Raw genomic sequence first — 19,845 nt, forward strand, 5'->3', positions numbered from 1 at the left:
CAGGGGGTGGTCTTCTCTGTACCCTCTGAAAGCCCCAAACTCAAGGCACCCTGAGCCTCAGTCCTCTGACTGCTCTTCACTCCCCGAGAGGACCCTCAAGTGACATTGTGGAAAATACCTCACAAAATTGCCTTGAGGGAAAGAAGGAAAGAATCTTCACCCTGGACATGTGGCTAATGCTGGCCTGAGTTCGTGCACATTCAGTCCCAGCGTCATGGCGTGTCCTCATCATTTGGGATGCACTGACATCACGAGAGTCCCCAAGCCTCCTGCCAGGGGCAGCCCCATGAGTCCCTTGAGCCAGACGAGCCTTGTGATCATTGTCTGCCACCTGAAATCCCCAGTCCCAGGCCCTAAGCACTGGCGGCTGAGCCTTCCCAGCAGTGCTGGCTGCCTGGTCTCTGGGCTGCCACCAGGCTGCTTTTGAAATGGACCAGGTCCTCCTCATTTCTAGAAGGCTAGGAACATCACTGCTATTCTGTGCTTGGCTAGCAGGTCTCTATAAGGACTTCAACATCAAGAGTTCAGAAAGCCCTCCTGAATAGAACACAGTTTCACAGAAGTCAGGCAGAGGTGGTTGTGTTTAGTCTTTTTTTCTTCTCCATAGTTCACTGCAGCCTTGAACTCCTGGGTTCAAGGGTTCCTCCCATCTCAGCCTCTTGAGTAGCTGAGACCATAGGCACATACCAACATTGTTAATTTTTTTCTTTTCTTTTTTCTCTTTAGAGATGGGGATCTCACTATGCTGCCCCGGCTGGTGTGGCCTCAAGTGACCCTACCGCCTCAGCCTCCCAAAGCACTGGGATTATAGGCATGAGCCACTGTGCCTGGCCATGTTTAGTCTTTTTAGGGAGCAATTTGTGAGTGCTTGGGATCACCTTCATAGGCTTGCCTCTTCCTCTGGAGCCTGGTGATGTTAGTTGTGCAGCATTAAAGAGGGAGTGTTGGGGTCGGCACGGTCGCTCACACCTATAATCCCAGCACTTTGGGAGGCTGAGCCAGGTGGATCACCTGAGGTCAGGAGTTCGAGACCAGCCTGACCAACATGGCGAAACCCTGTCTCTACTAAAAATACAAAAATTAGCTGGGCATGGTGGCGTGCATCTGTAATCCCAGCTGCTTGAGAGGCTGAGGCAGGTGAGTCACTTGAACCCAGGAGGCGGAGGTTGCAGTGAGCTGAGATCACGCCATTGCACTCCAGCCTGGGCAACAAGAGTGAAATCCCATCTCAAAAAAAATGAAGGGGCCGGGCACGGTGGCTCAAGCGTGTAATCCCAGCACTTTGGGAGGCCGAGGCAGGTGGATCACGAGGTCAAGAGATCGAGACCATCCTGGTCAACATGGTGAAACCCCGTCTCTACTAAAAAAAAATACAAAAAATAATCTGGACATGGTGGCGTGTGCCTGTAATCCCAGCTACTCTGGAGGCTGAGGCAGGAGAATTGCTCGAACCCAGGAGGCGGAGGTTGCGGTGAGCCGAGATCACGCCATTGCACTCCAGCCTGGGTAACAAGAGCGAAACTCTGTCTCATTAAAAAAAAAAAAGGAAGTGTGGGACAAGCTCAGGGGGCTGCGAGCTGCCCTTTCAGCAGCAGCAGCTGCCCCCAGGGGGAGGCATCTCTTCCTGTGCATCTTTTACAACCAAGTTCTGCTCGGTGCTTGTTGGAGCTAGTAACAAATTCTTACATATTCTTTTAAAATAAAAAGGTGACTTTTGAACCCTTTTCTTCAGTAACACCACTCTTCCCTGGAGAGGGAGCATCAGAAAGACACCCCTGGAGAGAGAGCATTTCCTATATACCTGGACCCCCAGTACAGCTCAGGGAAGAAATAAACTCCCTACCTCTGTGACTGTCTTCCTCAGCTCAGTGTCTGGCCTTCCTTGCTTTATTGACTAGTTTAGGTTTGCAGAGAAGCCTCTGGCTTTGTGCCTATTTGAAGATACAAAATTTAGCACTGCAGAGCTGCCAGGCCTTTTTCTGAGCGTCTGAATGTCAGCTCCACCTGGCAGGTGCTCATGGCACTTGTGACCTGCCCCGAGGGGAAAATGCCTGCTCAGGAGGAGGCTGAGACCTGCCGACCCTGTGCCCACCACGTGCTCTCACTCGAGTCCCGAGTTCGCCTTAGGGTTCCCCCTTGGTGTTGCGCATCTGCCAGTCTGGATGCGCCTCCTCTGTTAGCACAGCAGACAGAGTTTGATTTCACTGTCTGAGAAGTCCTCTGCACCCCACTCATTCATCCTTCCCTGAGGTGCTTTCAGTGGAAAGCCCCCTAGCTGCTGTGGGAAGAATGTGGGGTCGGGGCTCCCTGCCGGGACAGCCCCCAGCCCTACTGCAGCTTTGTCCCTCGGTTTCACAGTGCTGGCCTACATGCAGCTGCTGGAGGACTACTCAGAGCCGCAGCCCTCCATGTTCTACCAGACGCCGCAGAACGAGCACATCTACCAGCAGAAGAACAAGCTCCTCATGGAGGTGTATGGCTTCAGCGACTCCTTCACTGGGGCGGACTCTGTGCAGGAGCTGGCCCCACCGCCTGCCCTCCCCCCCAAGCAGCGGCAGCTGGTAAGTGGCACCCTCCTTTGTGACTAGAACTTCTGATCCTAGCGGATCTCTAGGAGCCAGAATGACCCTCCTCGGGGGCAGGGTTTACCATCCTCGCAGCTGTGGCAGGGCCCTGGGTTTGGGTATAGAAGGCACTGACTCCCACACAGATGCTTTCTTTTCCTCCTGAGATGCTCACCAGCAGCCCAGCTCCCACTCCGCCACCTCCCCACCCTGGGGTGCAGGGACCTTTCTTCTCCAGAGCAGCCCAACGCAGCAGGGACAGGCTTGTACTCAGGGTGTTTGCTCTCTCTGCTGACAGTCTCTTGTATTTTTTATTTCTTCTTTGGCTTCAACATAGACCTCCCAGAAAGGAGGGACTCAATCAAAGCACAGGGCATGGTCTGTGCACGGCCATCTGTGGAGTTGATTGGCATAATGGGCCTAACTGTGTAGAGTGACTTACATCCCAGCCCTGGCCGGGGAGGGCCCAAGGAAAACAAGCACCATTGAAGCAGAGGATGGCTTTAAACAGAGCCACTCTGTTCCAGACACATCACCTCCCTCTTCTAGAAAACACTCCTGTGCTGAGGACTCCCGTGCACGTAATGAAGCACGAGTCAGCACAGAAGGCAGGCTGTTCCACCGCGGGTACCCTGTGAGGCTCCGGAACTGCCCAGGCACTGGGCGGGTGGGCAGATTAGGGATGCCTGTGGCTTCTCTCTTTGCTGCCAGTTAATGAATGTGGAGGGCCCTAGTCAGGTTTGAGAATCTGAGCCTCCTGTCCAGCTGTGCTCCCCAGGAAGAGTGCACCCCACAGGGAGCTCCAGGCTTGTTCAGAGCTCCCTGGACTCCTGTGCTCTTGTGCTGGCCAGTCTGGTCGGTTCTACCAGGAGGGGACTGGTGTGCACTGGGCCGTCTTTTATCCATTGTGAGAGGACATCAGGGACCATCTGATTTTTCTGGAAGGCAGCTGCAGACTGGAGGACAAATGTTCCTGGGTTACTCCCTATACCTGAGCCTTCCTACACTCAGTAGGCTCTGGCTGACCAAGCAAGCTGTTTGGTTTCCACTCAAAAACCAACTCAGCCCCTTTAGAGGTGGCCATGTCCCGTAGAGGAAAGGCCAGGCTTGGAGTTGGGAGCCCTGGATTCCAGTCCTGACATTCATTAGCTGTGTCACACTTGATGCATTCAGGGTCTCAGATCTTCACCTGCCCTGCCCACCCCACAGACACAGTTGAGAATATGAATCTCACTTGCTCTGAAGACATCTCAAAAAGGGTTTCCACCACGGAAACATAAATGCCTCATTTAGAGACCCCTTGCCTAAAATGTTTGGTTAAAACCGTTGCCAAGTGCCAGGACTGGTGGTGGCACATGCCTGTATTCTCAGCTACTTGGGAGACTGAGGTAGGAGGATCACTTGACCCCAGGAGTTCAAGACCAGCCTGGACAACATAGCAAGACCCTATCTCAAAAAAAGAAAAAAACCATTGCTGCGCCAGATGTATTGAAAGTATTTTCAGCCCATTGCCCATCCTTGGGCATCTTCTACGTGCTGTGGAGTCCACAGGCTTCTGAATATTTGGGGAGACACCTCTAGTGAGTGCCCAGAATCAGAATCTATTCTACCATGCCTGCAGGGCAGTAGTGAGCTCGGCCCCTATAGGCCTGTTAGGAACACCTGTGTTGAACACCTCCCCAGGTAAGTACCAGGGCTCTCATCTGGCTCTGCATGGTCCTTGCCACAGCTCCTGGCATCCCCATTATAAATAAATTGAGGCTGACAGAGCCAAAGAGCCTTAATCCAAGCCTGCAGCTAGAAACAAAAGAGCTGGGAGCCTCACCTAGCCCTAACGGCAGCCCAGGCATACCACCTAACAGACCCTGCCAGCTGCTGGTCACACCCTCTCTCAAATGCAGATGCAGGAAGCATTATCCACACTTCACAGACAAAAATGTTGCTCATTATACACACCTGTTGGCCCATGTACAGTGTGGTAGGCAAGATTCCAGGTGCTTCACACATATCCCATTTCATTCTCCCAATAGTCCCATACAGGAGGCGCCAGGGTTACCCCTGTTTTACTGATGGAAAACCTGAGGCACGGAGACCTTTAAGTAGTGCCCAAGGCTAAACAGAAATGGCAGGGTCCAGACTCAAACCCAGGCAGCAGGAGCCCCATCTTGAGTTCTGAAGATGTGTGAATGACACATGGATCTGCTCCCCACAGAGGAGCAGCTCAGTCCAGAGTCAGCCCAGGTCTGTGTGGCCCCAGCCCCCTCACCTCCTCCTACCCAACCTGCTTCCAGTGGACACGATTTCAGGATACAGTGTAAGGAAGAGAAGGAGGGTGCCCTTTCATGCGGCTAGCCTTCGGCAGCTGGTTTAGTCCCTAAACTGAGCCCAGAAGCCATCCCTCTCCAGGACGTCCCTGCGCGATGTGGAGAGCAGCCTCCATGGCCTTTCCCTGCACATACCTGACTGTTCTCTGCTTCTCTCCCTCCTTCCCTGCCTTCTCTCTTCTCCCCTCTGTCCAGCAGGCCTCCTGTGCTGCTGCTTCCTTCTCCTCTGTCTCCTACTGTGTCCAGCAAACTAAAGTGGCCTTCACCCCCGAGGACGGCAGTGCCGCTCAGGGCCTCAGTGTGTCCGTCTCTAACTCCTTTCTCAGCCGGCATGGCAGCTTGCCTGTGCCCTCGGTGAGTCGCTTCCTGCTGTTCTTTACTTGGAAATGCTTGAACAGGGCCATTCCTTGGTCGCGTGTGCCTCAGCCATGTGTTCTGCTGTCCTTCTGCGGGTCCCTACATAGATGGGAAGGCTATAAATAGTTGGTCCTCTGGGGCCTTAAAGACCGTGAGACATGTCCGGGTGAGGCAATCGGCATGGGAAATGTTAGTGGCCACCGCTGGAGCATCACCAGTCTGGCATAAAGTGACAGAGACATTTTGGTCTCTCTATCTCAATCTCTCTTTGGGCCTTGGATTGGCCTGCTGTGTTCCAGGATTAAAAAGGAATATAGCCAGGTGTGATGGCACTCACCTATGGTCCCCCCTCCTCAGGAGGCTGAGGCAAGAGGATCGCTTGAGCCCAGGAGTTCAGGTCCAGCCTGGGCAACATAGTGAAACCCTGTCTCAAAATAAATAAATAGAAAGATTAGATGGGTATGGGTGGGTAGATAGATTAGATGGATGGGTAGATGTAGAAAGCCAGGTGAGGAGAGCAGGCTTCACCAGTGCGTGATGCTTTGACTTTGAGGGCTGCATTCATTTTCTTTTGCTGCATAACAAACCAGCCAAAACTTGGTGGTTTAATACAGTAGTGACCATTTGGTAGCAGGATGGTTGTCCTGTCCCAGACCTGGCTGATTTTGGCTGAACTCACTGACATCCCTGGGACCTGAGCTGGGACAATTGGGCTGATTTGCCTGTGATCCATGTGGTCCGTCACCTCCATCAGGCTGGGCTTGTTCACATGGCAGTTGGCAGGAATCCCCAAAAAGAAAACAAAAACAAATGGAAGCATACAAGGCCCCTTAGAGCCTGAGCTCAGAAGTGGTATGGTGCCTGTTCCATTGCAGTTGCGCAGCTAAGTGACAAGGCCAGCCCAGATTCAGGGAGCAGGGAAGCTGGTTCTGCCTCTTGATGGTAGTTGCTGCTAAGTCATGTTGCACAGGGACGTGGATCTAGGAATGGAAGGGGGCGCAGCCATTTGTGTAAACAGTTTACTGCTGAAGCCTAGGGCCACCGACCCTGAAGTAGGCACAGTCTTTCACTGGCATCTGCAAATTTCCAAGAACCTCAGTGGCCACCATTCTCCCTTTCATCTGTTAGAATGAAACTAAGCACAGGGGAAGGAACTCTAGAATGATATCGAGTCCCACTTGAAGGACGTTTGGCCTTGGGTGGTGCCCCATGGTCCCCCCATGGCCCCCGCCAAACCCACTTCAGCATCTTCCCTTTGGGACTGGATTTTACCTGCCTCATATTTTGTAATTGTGAAAATTAAGTAAAATTATGTGAAATGGCCAGATATGTAGTAATCTTTGAAAGCTTATTACTGTTCTTGAGCTCATTACCTTAGTAATAAGACTCCTGGAGTCTAGCCTTGTTCTGCTTCTAACTTTACACATGAGAGTTGGGCAAACGGCTTAACCTATTTGGCTTTTTCTCCCCCTCTGTAAATGATGACTTTGGACCAGGTAGCTTGTAAAGACTTATCCAGACTCAGGTTCCCAGTTTGGTTTTGTCCGGTTTCCATCTGTGCCCAGGGTGGACAGTCCACTGGGTACTGAGGCCTCACACCTTAGAGCCCCCAGCAGCCCTACTCATGCTGAGGAGACAGCCTCCCTCACCCTGCTCTGGCCACACAGAAGCCCCTCGTTTCCTCAGAGGCACCTCTGGCAAGCTCCTTTCACAGATCTTGAGAAACTTGGCCTTTGGACAATCCTAGCTCTTGACTGAGTTGGTTTTTGTTTTTGTTTTTGTTTTTCCCCCCTTAAAGTTTCTACAGTATCCCTTTTGAGCAGTTAGGGGTTAGAGGACTATGAATGAACTGGACTGTTTGCTACAAAATTAAATTTGAGAGCATTTCAATTAAGTTTGGTTAAGAATACGTCATAGTTTTTATCCCTGGGACATACAAGAGTCTTAAGACATCTTATATCTGAAATGCTGCATTCTTAACAACAAGTCCACCAAGGAGCCCGAGGGTAGGACCTAATAAGGTACTTTATATCATTAAAAGGAACATGCCTCAGGAACCATTAGTAATGGCCAAGTGTTTGGGACATTCGACATCCAGTATGCTTAAAGCCTCAGAGAAGTGATTTAGTATAATGCCAACATGTTCTTCATCTATCCTTTGGTTAAATTCTAAGATGAACCCCAGACACAGGGCTTTGGATTACTATAAGAGCAGAAATTATTCTTGAATTTCTTCATTCCATTGCTCCTGGGCCTGTGTCATTTGTCCAGCATGGAACTCTGAAGGATTGCCCCTTGGAAACACAGCAGTTGTCAAATCTGAAGACACCTCATCTGGTTCTTGGCACAGTGGACGGTTACTTCTACTAAGAGATTCTAACCATTGGAAACCTCTTGCCAAAGGAATTTATAGGGCATAAACCTGTGTTGAACAATTTAAATGGAAGTGGATACTGAGAAGTCTTCTCATTCAGTCCTCCCCTGATCCCTGGGATAGGTTTAACTCAGCAAGCCCAGCACATCAGCTTTTCCAGGTCAGGTTGCAAAGGGCATGCAGTTGAGGAAGATGGCCCGGCCAGAGCAGGGCTGCAGGTCAGCAGGTGGAGGAAGACAGGCACGCAGCCTGCTGCAGAACCAAAGAACGTTTGCGCACATGCATTTTAATTAATTTTGGGTCTGAGTACGTCATGGTTCTGTTGTTGTTGTTGTTTTGGCGGGTTTTTTTGGTGATGGGGTCTTGCTCTGTCACCCAGACTGTAGTTCAGTGGCGCCATCTCGGCTCACTGCAACATCCGCCTCCTGGGTTCAAGCGATTCTCCTGCCTCAGCCTCCAGAGTAACGGGGATTACAGGTGTGCACCCCCACACCCAGGTAATTTTTTATATTTTTAGTAGAGACAGGGTTTCACCACGTTGGCCAGGCTAGTCTTGAACTCCTGACCTCAGGTGATCCGCCCGCCTCAGCCTCCCAAAGTGCTTGGATTACAGGTGTGAGCCACTGTGCCCAGCCACATCGTAGTTTTTATCTGTGGAATATACGGGAGTATTAAGACATCTTGTATGGAAAATACAAGTTCACACCACGTTAAGGCACACATGACAAATGACATGAGAGTTGTAGTCATAGAAACCTTGTAGTTGGTGGAGCAAGGACACAGTTGTGGGGACTAGGGGTGGAGCTTGAGCTGTGGCTTGAAGGACAGTTGGGATTTTTAGGAGATAAAGGGGAGAGAAAGCAAATAAAAGATGTTCCAAGCAGAGGCACCTGCCAGAGGCATGGAGGCCAGAAAGTCCAGGGTCCATTCAGGGAGATCATCTCAAATATAAGCACTTAGAGTAAGGTCATGAGAGGGATGATGACAGCCAGCCCTCCCCTGTCTCCCCCAGAACCTCCGCTCCAGGGAAAGCCAGCCCTCCCCACCCACAGGCTCTGCCGGCCTTGAACTCTGCTGTTTCTTGGGCTTCTCTCTCATCAGCACCACACACAAGTTGGTCCCAGGGGGTCCTTCCTACCATCCCCTGCACAGGCTTCAGCCTGGTCTGCTTGGCCCTTCATTCACTGGAGGTGTTAGCTCCTGGTCCCGAGACTCCCCTCTTGCCTGACTTAGGCTGGGACCCCAGGAGACTTTAACACAAACAAGACTCCAAACCTTGGCACATGGTCTCGGGGGCTTTCAGACCACCTTGGTAAAAGAAAGATGTCAAGAAGAATATATGCATGACTGTGAGAAGGGAAAGATGTGGAGAGGAGGGTGCAGCCTTCACAGTGCCCCCAGGCTGTCTCTGCCCTCCTGATTGGGCCAGGCCCCGTGCCTGCCTGCTGTGTGGGGGTGTAGCTCTGTGTCTGAGTGACGGCCTCACTACCCCTCCCGGAAGTAGCTGCGCTGTCTGTGCTTTCTCCCTGGACTACTCTCCCGGCTCTTGCTCCCTGGGCTGACTCCCGTATTCTCACGGTGGCCCTGCCTGGTGGCTGCCCATCTCCCTTCTCTGCCCCACTCCTTCCCACCTTCCACAGCTGACTGCCACGGCCCTCTTCTCTGCATGTCCCTTCTCTGGCTTGCATTTTCTCTGCTTCTGCACATCTTGAAAGTTTTAGATGAGGTTTCTATTCACGGTGCCCTTGAATACAAGATATGCAGAATCCCTCAGTAACTATTAGGGCTGCCTGTGTCCTGCCAGTGCTGCAGGATTGGCATTGGAAGAAACACCTTCCTCCATTCCCCACACTACTTTCTTATATGTTCTTTTTTTGCTAACTGAAAGTTATGGGTACTTACTCTTACTAAGAGATCTATTTGGGTGCTAGAAATCTGTTGAAATATTTCTTTACCATCTTGGCTTCTGGATAATTAAAACTGCTAGCAGACCCAAGTTGTGAGTAGAAGTTATATTGAAATGCCTATAATAACTGTCATGTTTTTATAAATTTAAAAAAAAAACACACACACTTCAGGCTAAAAGAGTCAAGTGTATATCATCTTGAGGACTTTAATTTTTTGTAAAGGGTCTGCAGAGCAGCTGGCATCCCATTCTAGGCAAAACAGTCATTTTCTGAGATGGGCCCAGGTTTCTGTGCATCAGCACATGTGCTCTCAACAGAAGGCCTGAGCTTCGTGCAGATGCCTGGTCCCCGTGCCACAGCATCCCCTCACCGGGAAATGCCAGGCCAAGCTCCTCAGGACCCGTGGCAGCCTCCTAGCCACAAACTGTCCCCGAGGATGAGCCGTCACAGAGACTGTGGGCACGCTGATGGGCCTAAAGGCCAAACAGGAAAGAGGTGGAATGGAGAGAGGAGGAGGAAAATGGAGTGGCCCACGGGAGGGAAGTGGAAGATAGTCCCATGGGGCTCTCGGCACCTACTGGAAAAAATAAGTTTCTGCCATCCTGGCCTTTGTCCCTTGGTCCTCCCTGATGCCATCTTGTCTTACTGGCTTCCTGTCTTGGTCAGAGCTAGATCACACTGAGAGAAAAAGAGCAGAGAGCATCCGTGGCAGAACCCGGTAGCCAGGGGCAGGAGAAGCGTTTCTCAAGGCTGCCCCTCCCTGGGGGGTGTTGGTGCACAGGCTGGTCTGACCCCCTCCCCCTTGCACGGTCCGCATGGAATGCCCCTCTTTGGGGGAAAGGACAGTGCCCTGTCCCCATCTTACAAAGCCTCCATGAGGCCTCTTCCTCCCACTGGTGCATGTTCCTCCGTGACCTGGCATAGCTCAGTATTACCTGAGTGCTTCAGGCTATTTCACACTGCTGCCTCCTAGACTCTTCTCCATTCTTGAGGGTTTAGCAGCACAGTATAGTCTACATGTCTGTACCCTTAGTGGTGTGGTTTACCACTCCTTGCCCTTAGGGGTGTAGTCTACCAGTCCGTGCCCTTAGGGGTGTGGTCTATAGTCTGTGCCCTTAGGGGTGCAGTCTACCAGTCCATGCCCTTAGGATAGGGGTCTATTCTACAGTCCGTGCCCTTAGGGGTACAGTCGACCAGTCTGTGCCCTTAGGGATGTAGTTTCCCAGTCTGTACCCTTAGGGGTAGCATCTACCAGTCCGTACCCTTAGGGGAGAGTCTACAAGTTCATACCCTTGGAGGCAGAATCTGCAAGTCCAAGGCAGTCTCCACAGATCTCCAGCTATTTGCATGTAGGCTTCTCTCCTCACCAGACCCTGGGCTCCCTGAGGTCAGAAATTAGTCCCATGCCTTGCAGATCGGCAGGCGGTGCTCATTGACTCTTGTCCTGCCCTTCTTCTCCCCATCCCAGCATGTCCTGCTGATACCACACAGGGCATTAGCCTTGGGCAGCCTGTGGCCACCCACTTCCTCCCCACCCCCGTGTCTCACCTGGATGGCCACTGTGGCTCCTGACTGGCCTTCCTGCCTCTGCAGTCAGAGGCCCTCCCCGCTTCTCAACCCTGCAGCCAGACTAAAAGTGTCACCACATCCCTGCAGCACCAGGGCCAGCTTCCCTGGCGCTTCTGAGGCCCTTGCACTGCTCCTCCCTACCCTGCCACAAGCCTGTCCCCCGCATACCTCCACTGCCTTCCCTCATCCCCTCCCCACATACGAGTTTCTCCCTCTTGTACCCCCTCTTCCCCACCCTGTTTTCTCCTTACTTGCTGTATGAACCTAAGCACACCACCCCACCCCAGTGCCTTGGGCCTCCCTTTCCTCATCTGTGCAATGGGAGCGCAAGGTTGTCATAAGGACGAAAAACACACATGATGGAGTGTATGACGCACAGCCAGCATCTCATGAAAAGGGAGGCCTTAGCGTCAGATCTGTCACCACACGGGGGAGGCCGCTGCTTTCCTGTGTAGTGCTGCGGTGTCTTCTCAGGATTGCATTTCCTCTGAGGGCAGGGGCTGAGCTGTGAACTCACAGCTGTGGTGCGGCCTAGCCTCTGGTTCCCATGTAACAGACACGTTAGTCCCAGGCTCTGACTGAGAATCCATTTTCTTCCTCATTTTCCGTCTCTACTGACTGACCTGAGGCTCTGGCTGCTGTGTCTAGCTTTAGAGTTTCCCAGGTAGTTCCTGTCTGCAACACCCTTGAAATAGTTTGGCTCCTGCAGTGTGTTCCCCCTGCACTTCTCCACCCTTCCTGAAAGACCCAGTGCTGCTCTGAAGTGTGAAGGCTGGGTTAGAGCCCACTCAGTGTGACCAGGTCTTGTAGAAGGAGGTACATGCAGACCAGAGCCCTTTTCAGTTCCCTGCGACCCTCAGGGGATGATGTAGAGGAAGGTCCAGCTCTGGAGGAGATGAGGTTACCTCCTGAGCCCAGGAGCAAGCCTGCCTTGCCTTACTGTCGGCAGCAAGGAGTGCGCCCATCTCAAGAGCAGGAATGGCCACAGCCCTGACAGCAGGAAGAGAGCCTAACAGTGCCTTGCATTGGAGGCTTTCGAACGCAACCACTCGGATGCAGCTGTTTCCACCCCCTGGTTCTAGACTTGGAGAATCTTTATTGTTTACAGCCTGGCATTTTGGCTGGTCATTGCCCCGGACCAGCTTCAGGCACATTAGTGTCACTGTAGCACCTGGCCATGGCTGTACTTCTGACTCCATCTGTGACTGTCAAACTCTCAGGTACCAAAAGGACCCCCATTCCTTGTGAAGGTTGTACACTGACACGCACCCCAAGGCCCAATTCCACATCCAGTGCCTCTTGCCTTTACTTCCATGTCGGGCTGCTGTCTCCCTGTCGAGGGCCTTCCTTACTGCTCTGTGATTGAATGGTTCTAGAGACGGAGAAGCCAGGAGAGAAAAGCTGAGCCGTTTGTTCCAAGTTAAGCTAGAACCAGGGTGGAATCCAGATCCCCATCATGAAAAATACAGTGTTTAACATTTTCAAACTGCTTAATTATCAAATAAATTTTGAGACCTCATAAGGCTCAGTCAAAAGAAAAGTGAGTAGGCTGGACGTCAAGAGGCGTGTATTTGTCCTTCATGTTCTGACATGTTACGAAGTGTAGCTACAGGCTCTAAATAGAGTTCTAAGAATAAGTGTAAATTAGAGCCCCTGTCAGGCTGTTGAAATGCAAACTGAGTAAAAATAGTTGTCAGACTTCTAGAACTGAATTGGAATCATTTTTCAATCTGTACTAAATCTTTCTATAAAGGGTTGATGCTATTCAGATCAACACTTAGTGTATTATGGAGCGTCCTAGAATGTATTGGAAGTTTTTGCAAGAGTGTAATTTGCCATGAGGCCATTGGCCAAAATGTAGTATTTTCAAGGGAGATAATTGTGATTCAGGTTGCAAAAATATGTCACATGAGAAGGAACTTAATAAGGAACTTTTACATTCACCCGTCTTCTCCCAAGCAACACATTTTTGTTCTTTTACATCCATGTTCTCTTAGGATAATCAAGTGGTTTTAAAAAGTAAACTCCACTAAGAAGTTTATTTGAAAAGGAAGAAGACATTTTTGGACCCAACATAAGGCTAATGTGGCCCTTCTTTGATGAGAAGAATGCCATCTTATTCACACAGTGTGACCCACAGGACCGCCTCCTTACCGGGACCAAAGACAAGACAGTCTGTGGCAGATCTCAGTTCAGGTGCTGTGGCATTGGCCTCAGAACCTGCCACTTGGCTTTGGAGCTCATCTTTTGACACTATTTAAAGTGTAGTTATTGTTATAAATTAATACAAGGTCATCAAAGAAGAGGAGTTGCCCCTGGGCCTGAGGTAGACCCTACCAAAGGAAGGTAGACCCTGCTATCAACCAGTAGTTAATAGCACCATAAGGAAAGAGAAGACACAGCCAGAAGTCTCCCTAACAGTCTGCCAAATGGAGTCACAAGTAATGTCACCCAGTACCTTTCCTGGCGCCCGAGGGTGTCCTGAGAGAGGTCATACCTCATCTCTGTAAGAATCAAATCAGAATAGCTTTTCTCCCCAGGCAATCATGGGGGTGTCATCAGCAGTGAAAAGCTCAACTTCTTTCCAGAAGAGATAAATTAGGCCCCCACACAGTGGGGCTCACAGTCCCTGGTTGAAGGACATGTGTGCTCTGAGCCCAGCACCAGTGCTGAACTGTGGCTCCTGTTGATTCTCCACTGAGGAAGGAAGCCCAGACCACACTAGAAAAGCAGCTTCCCCTGAATGTGTTTTCTCACAAATGAGGGATAAAAATTTAAGCCTGCAAACCAGCTGTCCAATAGCTTATCTGTTTTGCTAAGTAGCATCCAAAAATTCTGAAGTCATAAGCCTTGCTTGAGCCAAGATTTTGCAGTAATGACCAATTTCTGGCAACTTCTTTTCTTCCCAAACACTTCACAATGCCAGTGAATCCATTCATTTACATGATCACATTTCCCTGTAACTGGTGGAGCTGACAGTTCTCCAGGGCTTGGAGCTCAAGTCACTATGGAACAGCAATTCTGATCAAGGTCCCTCGGCCTGTGTCCCTAACCTTCAGCTGCTGATGACCAGTCGGCCTCCTCTGGTACGCGGTCTTCCTGATCAGAGGAATGAAGTGGAATGGCTGTTATATTGAGGACTCAGAGCTGTTCCTTTAAAGATCTACTTTGCTGCAGTGGCTTACACATGTAATCATAGCACTTTGGGAGGCTGAGGCGGATCACTTGAGCCCAGGAGTTCGAGACCAGCCTGAGTGACACAGCAAGGATTGGACCTGGGTGACATGTGCCTGTAGTTCCCCCCATCTAAGAGACTGAGGCAAGAGAATCAGTTGAGCCCAGGAGGTCGAGGCTACAGTGACACATGACTGCACCACTGCACTCTAACCTAGGTGACAGAGTGAGATCCTGTCTCAAAAAAAAGGAAAAAAAAGATCCTTCCTGCTTTCTTGCCAAGGCAACACAGGGCCCATCCCCAGTCCTTTTTCCATGCCAGGACTATAAAAGAGAAGGTGTCACTGAAAACTGGTGCCTTTTCTAAGTATTTTACTTGTGAGGAAAAAAAAAAACTAATGCCTGGCCAGCTTCAAGTAGGTTTGCCTTTTAATGAATTGACCACACGCTCATAGATGAGGTCATCAGCCTCCCACATCGTTTGGACTCGGGCCTGGTAGCATTCAGGGGTATGTTTCCAAAGGAGCTGGTTGCTGATTCCACCTTTCCCCTGCCTGTCCTACAGCACTCTGGCCCATGTACCTCTGTCTGCGTCCTGGCCTGTGTATCAAGTCTCAGCTCATTGGGCTTTGCATTCCTGGCATCACAAAGCACTCAGCTAAGGAACTCTGAGCAGAATTGGCGAGGCTTTACCCTGCAGAGCTGTGGGATTGCATGGCTAGGGCCTGTCTCATGTCCAGGATACACCTCAGTATTTCAGAAAACATGAACTGGTTGTGATATCAGCCATCCCCACACCACCTCTTGCCAGCTGCGTTATTAGGCACATGGTCTCCCTGCCTAGCCTCAGTATTTTCATCAGTAATAAGCCTCATAAGGCATTGTGTGTAGGTGAGTTGATATGATCCATGCCCAGCAGGAAGGATACTGTAGGAGTAGTTGTTCTCGTCCTCATGAGCCAGTCCCTGCTGTGTTCTGACTCACTGTGTGACCAGGGCTGACACTGGGGGCCAGGCACTCCCTCTCCTAACTGGCACCCCTGGATCTTCTGCAGAAGTTTGCAAGTCTCAGACAGGCAGCCATTCCTGTTCTAAAATCCTCAGCCCAAACAGTCTTATTCTGGCTATAAATAAAAGTTCCTGCTGCACAGAGAGCAGCAGCTCGTCAGAAGCAAAGCCGGGCACGAGCCAGATCCTAAAATAAACTCCAGGCTGTGGTGAGGCGGTGTTTCTATGGAATGGCTCGCCCTGCCTTTCTTCTTGCCCTGTGGGTAAGTGTGATCATAAAGTGCTGGAAGTATTCCTCTAGGGAATCAGTAGAGACCGAGCCTGTTGAAAATGGTGTGACCTAAGCCCTGATGCAGCTCTTGGCATGTGCAGAACCCAAGGGGGCACAGCAGGGGCTTCGTGGTGATCAGAAGGCTTTCCCTGTGTCTCCCTGCCCCATGAAGGTACCTTTCCAGTTTGGCTTTTGTCCCAGCATGACTGCATAGCTTGAATACCAGAGCATGAGCTCAGAGCTGCAGAGGGAGGGTCACGGCAGGCCAGGCCAGGCCCCTTTGTCCAAGAGAGGCTGACTCTCCTTCTTTTCTCCTTGGTAACTGCCCCCTCCTTGGCAGTTCACACCCCTGGTCGTTTCCCTGAGCCTCCCTCCCCAGTGCCTAGATCTCAACCCATGCAGTGGGTAAAGTTTGTCTCTTACCTGTCCACACTCAAAACTGAGACACTGCTGTGGGTTGGGCAATATTCTAGGAACCTTAATTAATAATACGGTGCCTAGAATACGTATTAGGCCCCACTAAATGCCCAAGCTCTGTTATTTAGAGAGTTCCTGGATTGTTCGTAGGGCAGGGAAGGAGGACTGATGGTGCCCAAGAGGTCGCCCATACCAGCACCATGTGGAGGATTTGCATGTAGTGCCCAGCGTCTCACAGAACATCCACAGAAACCTTAAGAGAGAGGGGCTGTTGTTTTCATCCCCGTTTTTAAAGATGAAGAGCCTGAGCTGAGGCTCCAGAACTTCGGTGGCTTGTACTAGGGTGCACAGGCAGAGATGCCGTGAGAGGCACCTGGAGAGTGCTCACTCAGCAGCTACCCTGTGCCGTCTCCCAGAAGAGGCACCATGCTGTGGGAGTCTGCCTCTGACCTTGTTGAATTAAAACCTGCTAACCACACCATGTGATCGGTTGGGAGGACGCTTCTCCAGCTTGGTACGCTTTGTGATGACACAGAAGCCATTTGTGTATGTGTAAATCAGATGCTCAGTTATTGCAGGGCATGTGGAAGCACAAAGTGACTTTACATGGGGGCACTGATGAGGATGTGTCAAGACTTCAGAAGGAGTTGGCGCTGAGCATGCCTCTTAAACTAGGCGGTAGCAAGGCAAGGTGAGAGGGCTCTGTTGAGCAAATCTCCCAGCAGCATCTGGGCGTTGGGAACAAACATCTGGCAGATCTGAGAACTTGGGCTCCTGCAAAAGAGTGAGCCACTCCCTGAAACAGTCAAGGGTTCCCTGAAGGCAGCCTCCCGGCAGCACGCCATTCCAGCCCCCGGCCAGGGCATCCTGCTCGCTGTCCTCTGTGGACCTTCCCAGCCACTGAGGGAGTCTTGCTATGTGCAAGCATCCTCCAGAGATGCAGTGGAGAACCCAGAAAGCCAAGCCCTTCAGCCCAGTGCCATCCCAGGAAGGCCCAGAGTGAGCTCCCAAGCCTGCAGCGTCATCCTGGGTAATTGGTGTGAACCATTGAAGTGTTGCTTAGAGCCTGCTGTGAGGGCTTAGGTGAGGGTGGCAAGCCAGGGTGTCGAGCAGAATGTCTGCTCCCCGAGCTTCTCCTGAAGAAGGATATGAAGGGAACTTCACTTGTGGCAGGTACCCGAATGTTCAGTGCTGGTCACGTGTATGATACTTCCACCGATTCATTCAACCGTGGTCGAGGGTTGGCGTTGAGTTTGTAGGTTAGATGGGGTAAGCAGTCGTGTAAGTGGTAGTGAGTGCTTAGGGAAGATGTCATGGATCTGGTGTGAGATCCAGCAGCCACTGGAGCTGATAGGAGAGGAGGGAGGAGCTTGAAACTCTGGTCAGTGCGGCCAGGAAGGGCCACGGCTGTACATAACAGGTGGAAACGAGAGGGTTGTGTGTCCCTCGAGTTGTAGTAGCTCTTTGTACATGTTAAAGGGTAGCTTTGCCCACTGCTTAAGGGCCAGGCATGGTGACTCATGCCTGTAATCCCAGCGCTTTGGGAGGCTGATGCAGGCAGATCACTTGAGCTCAGGAGTTTAAGACGAGCCTAGACAACATAGCAAGACCCCGTTTCTACCCAAAAAAAAAATTTAAAAAAATTAGCCAGGTGTGGTGGCATGCACCTGTGGTCCCATCTACTCAGGAGCCTGAGGTGGAAGGATTGCTTAAACCCAGGAAGTCGAGGCTGCAGTGTACTGTGATCACACTACTATACTCGAGCCTGCGTGACAAAGTGAGGCCCTGTCTCAAAAGATAAAACAAAAAGCTACTTAAGGATGAATGGCTTTGACCCCTTGTTAGTTTAAAACTCCATTTTTCTTCCTTTTTCCTCTTTTCCGTGGGTTCTGAAAATCTCCTGCCACAGCAAACACAGAGAACGTTTGAGTGAGTGGCATGCACATTTGCATTGGGCTTGACTTTCCTCACGACCCGGTCCCTGTAGTGCGCCGGTGAGCCCAGCAAGGTCTTCGTTTTGTTTAATTTTGTGACTCATTCACTCACCCATATCTGCAAGGACTCTGGACGTGGCCGCCCACAGTGTGCTCTCCCGGCTCCCCTTGATGGTGTCAGCATGGTGGCAGGTCTTTGTAGGACACAATGACATCACCTCATTAGGTTCTCTCCATGTGGTGGTGGCTAACCAGCAGGCCTAGAGCTCCTCTGTCCCTCCCTCAGCAGCCGAGCCCCAGCCTGGGGTGCTCACTGGTCCTCAGAAGCCATGGGCATTTGCTGTCACTTTTCAGGACAGTGTCCGACTTTCCTCTCTGATGACAAATTGGGGGAGTATAGCCTTGTGGCTACAAGGTGGCATCAAAGGTGTTGTAAGATCAGATTTGCTTTTATTGTATTTTGTTTATTTGAGACAGGGCCTTGCTTTGTCACCCAGGCTGAAGTACAGTGACTCAAGCTCAAGCTCTCTTCCCATCTCAGCCTCCGGAGCAGCTGGAACTACAGGCACTTGCCACCCCCAGCTCATTTCTGTATTTTTTTGTAGAGATGGTTTTGCCGTGTTGCCAGGCTGGCCTCAAACTCCTGAGCTCAAGCCATCCACCTGCCTCAGCCTCCCAAAGTGTTGTGACTACAGGTGTGAGCCACCATGCTCAGCCTACTTCATTTGTTTAAAAAAAAGAAAAAAGATTGGGTCGGAGAGAAAGAGACTCAGACATCGTTAGCATGTAGGTAGTGCAGTTTTCCAACCATGCCTGGGGTTCGTGCCCCTCCTTTCCAAAAGCATTCAAGATGGATTTCAATGTTTAAAGGTTGTAGTGTTTGACTGTGAAGGAATAAAACCTGAAGATTCATGCAAAAGATTCAAAATGAGTAATTACAATGACGACATCGAATTTAGCCATGAGGCTCCTGAGCCGGCAATTCAGTGATGGGCCAGGCAGGCTTTATTTTCTGTCCCAGCGGAGCATGTGGCCCCTCAAGCCATTCTCTGTGTCGTGCAGTTTAGAAAACCCTGAGGACAGCGCTGTTCACTCTCCAGTCTCAGGGCCCTTCTCCAGGAAGGAGATGCTGGGTGTGGGTACCACAGTGGCCCGAGGACCAGGGGTTGCTTGGTGTGATTGGTGGCTCCTGTTAGAGTTACTGCAAATGGCCTGTCACTGCTTAGCTACTGCCAATCTAACTACTTTTTCTCTCTTCTGTTTTCTTCCCGTATTCTCGTTTTTGTTTGTTCTCCACCTGGATTCTGTAGTATAAGTCTGTGTTTAGGTCCTACTCCCAGGATTTCGTGCCTCACCACCAAGCTTCCGTTCCGCCTTTCCTTCCACCTACCTCCTCTTCCTCTCCACATTTCCCACCTGTCCACCAGTCCCAGAGCTCTGACTTAGCCGTGCCAACCATAGCCGGTCCACCTCCCAGCACCGTGGACGGGCCTCTCTCGGCTTCTCAGGAGAGCAGCTTTCATGGGAATACTGTCTGCCTTCCTTCCGAAACCTCTTTCACTGACTCGGTGAGAACTCTGCGCGCACACACACACACACACACACATCCCTGCACATGGGGCTACATGTTTTTTAAAAAGCAGTTTCACTGTTCCTGAAAGACACTGCCTCCCCTTCACTAGCGGTCAGGGATGCCGCTGGCACATTACTGCTGGCAGCGTGGCTGGACTGACAGCTACTGAGGGTCACAAGGTGCAATGGTAGCTCCTCTGTTTCCAGAACACAAGGAATCTTCTCTACAAAGTTTCATGAAACCAGGAATCTGATTTTCCACAAATGGATTAGTGGCCATTTAGAGAGGAAGTTCTCAGATACGTAAGACACAAAATGTTCCTAGCTTTCCCTTTAATTGTCTGTTTTTAGGGAAAGGTACAAACCCCTTTGTGA

The 19,845-nt window shown here is 50.9% G+C and overlaps 1 protein-coding gene across 21 annotated transcripts in view; it reads left to right on the plus strand.

Moving 5' to 3' along the window:
- RAPGEF1 (Rap guanine nucleotide exchange factor 1) overlaps nucleotides 1-19,845 on the plus strand; it is a 157,810-nt gene that overhangs the window by 111,461 nt on the left and 26,504 nt on the right. For 9 of the 21 annotated variants that reach the window (XM_039461291.2, XM_039461296.2, XM_039461293.2 and 6 more), the window contains 3 exons: nucleotides 2,359-2,561; nucleotides 5,084-5,242; nucleotides 19,209-19,466. In XM_039461291.2, the coding sequence (XP_039317225.1) occupies nucleotides 2,359-2,561; nucleotides 5,084-5,242; nucleotides 19,209-19,466 (620 nt within the window). The remainder of the gene's footprint in view (nucleotides 1-2,358; nucleotides 2,562-5,083; nucleotides 5,243-19,208; nucleotides 19,467-19,845) is intronic. The other 12 variants (XM_039461302.2, XM_039461303.2, XM_039461300.2 and 9 more) reach the window with 3 other exon arrangements.

The sequence above is a fragment of the Saimiri boliviensis genome, chromosome 2 (genome assembly GCF_048565385.1).
Source record: "Saimiri boliviensis isolate mSaiBol1 chromosome 2, mSaiBol1.pri, whole genome shotgun sequence".
Lineage (NCBI taxonomy): Eukaryota > Metazoa > Chordata > Mammalia > Primates > Cebidae > Saimiri > Saimiri boliviensis.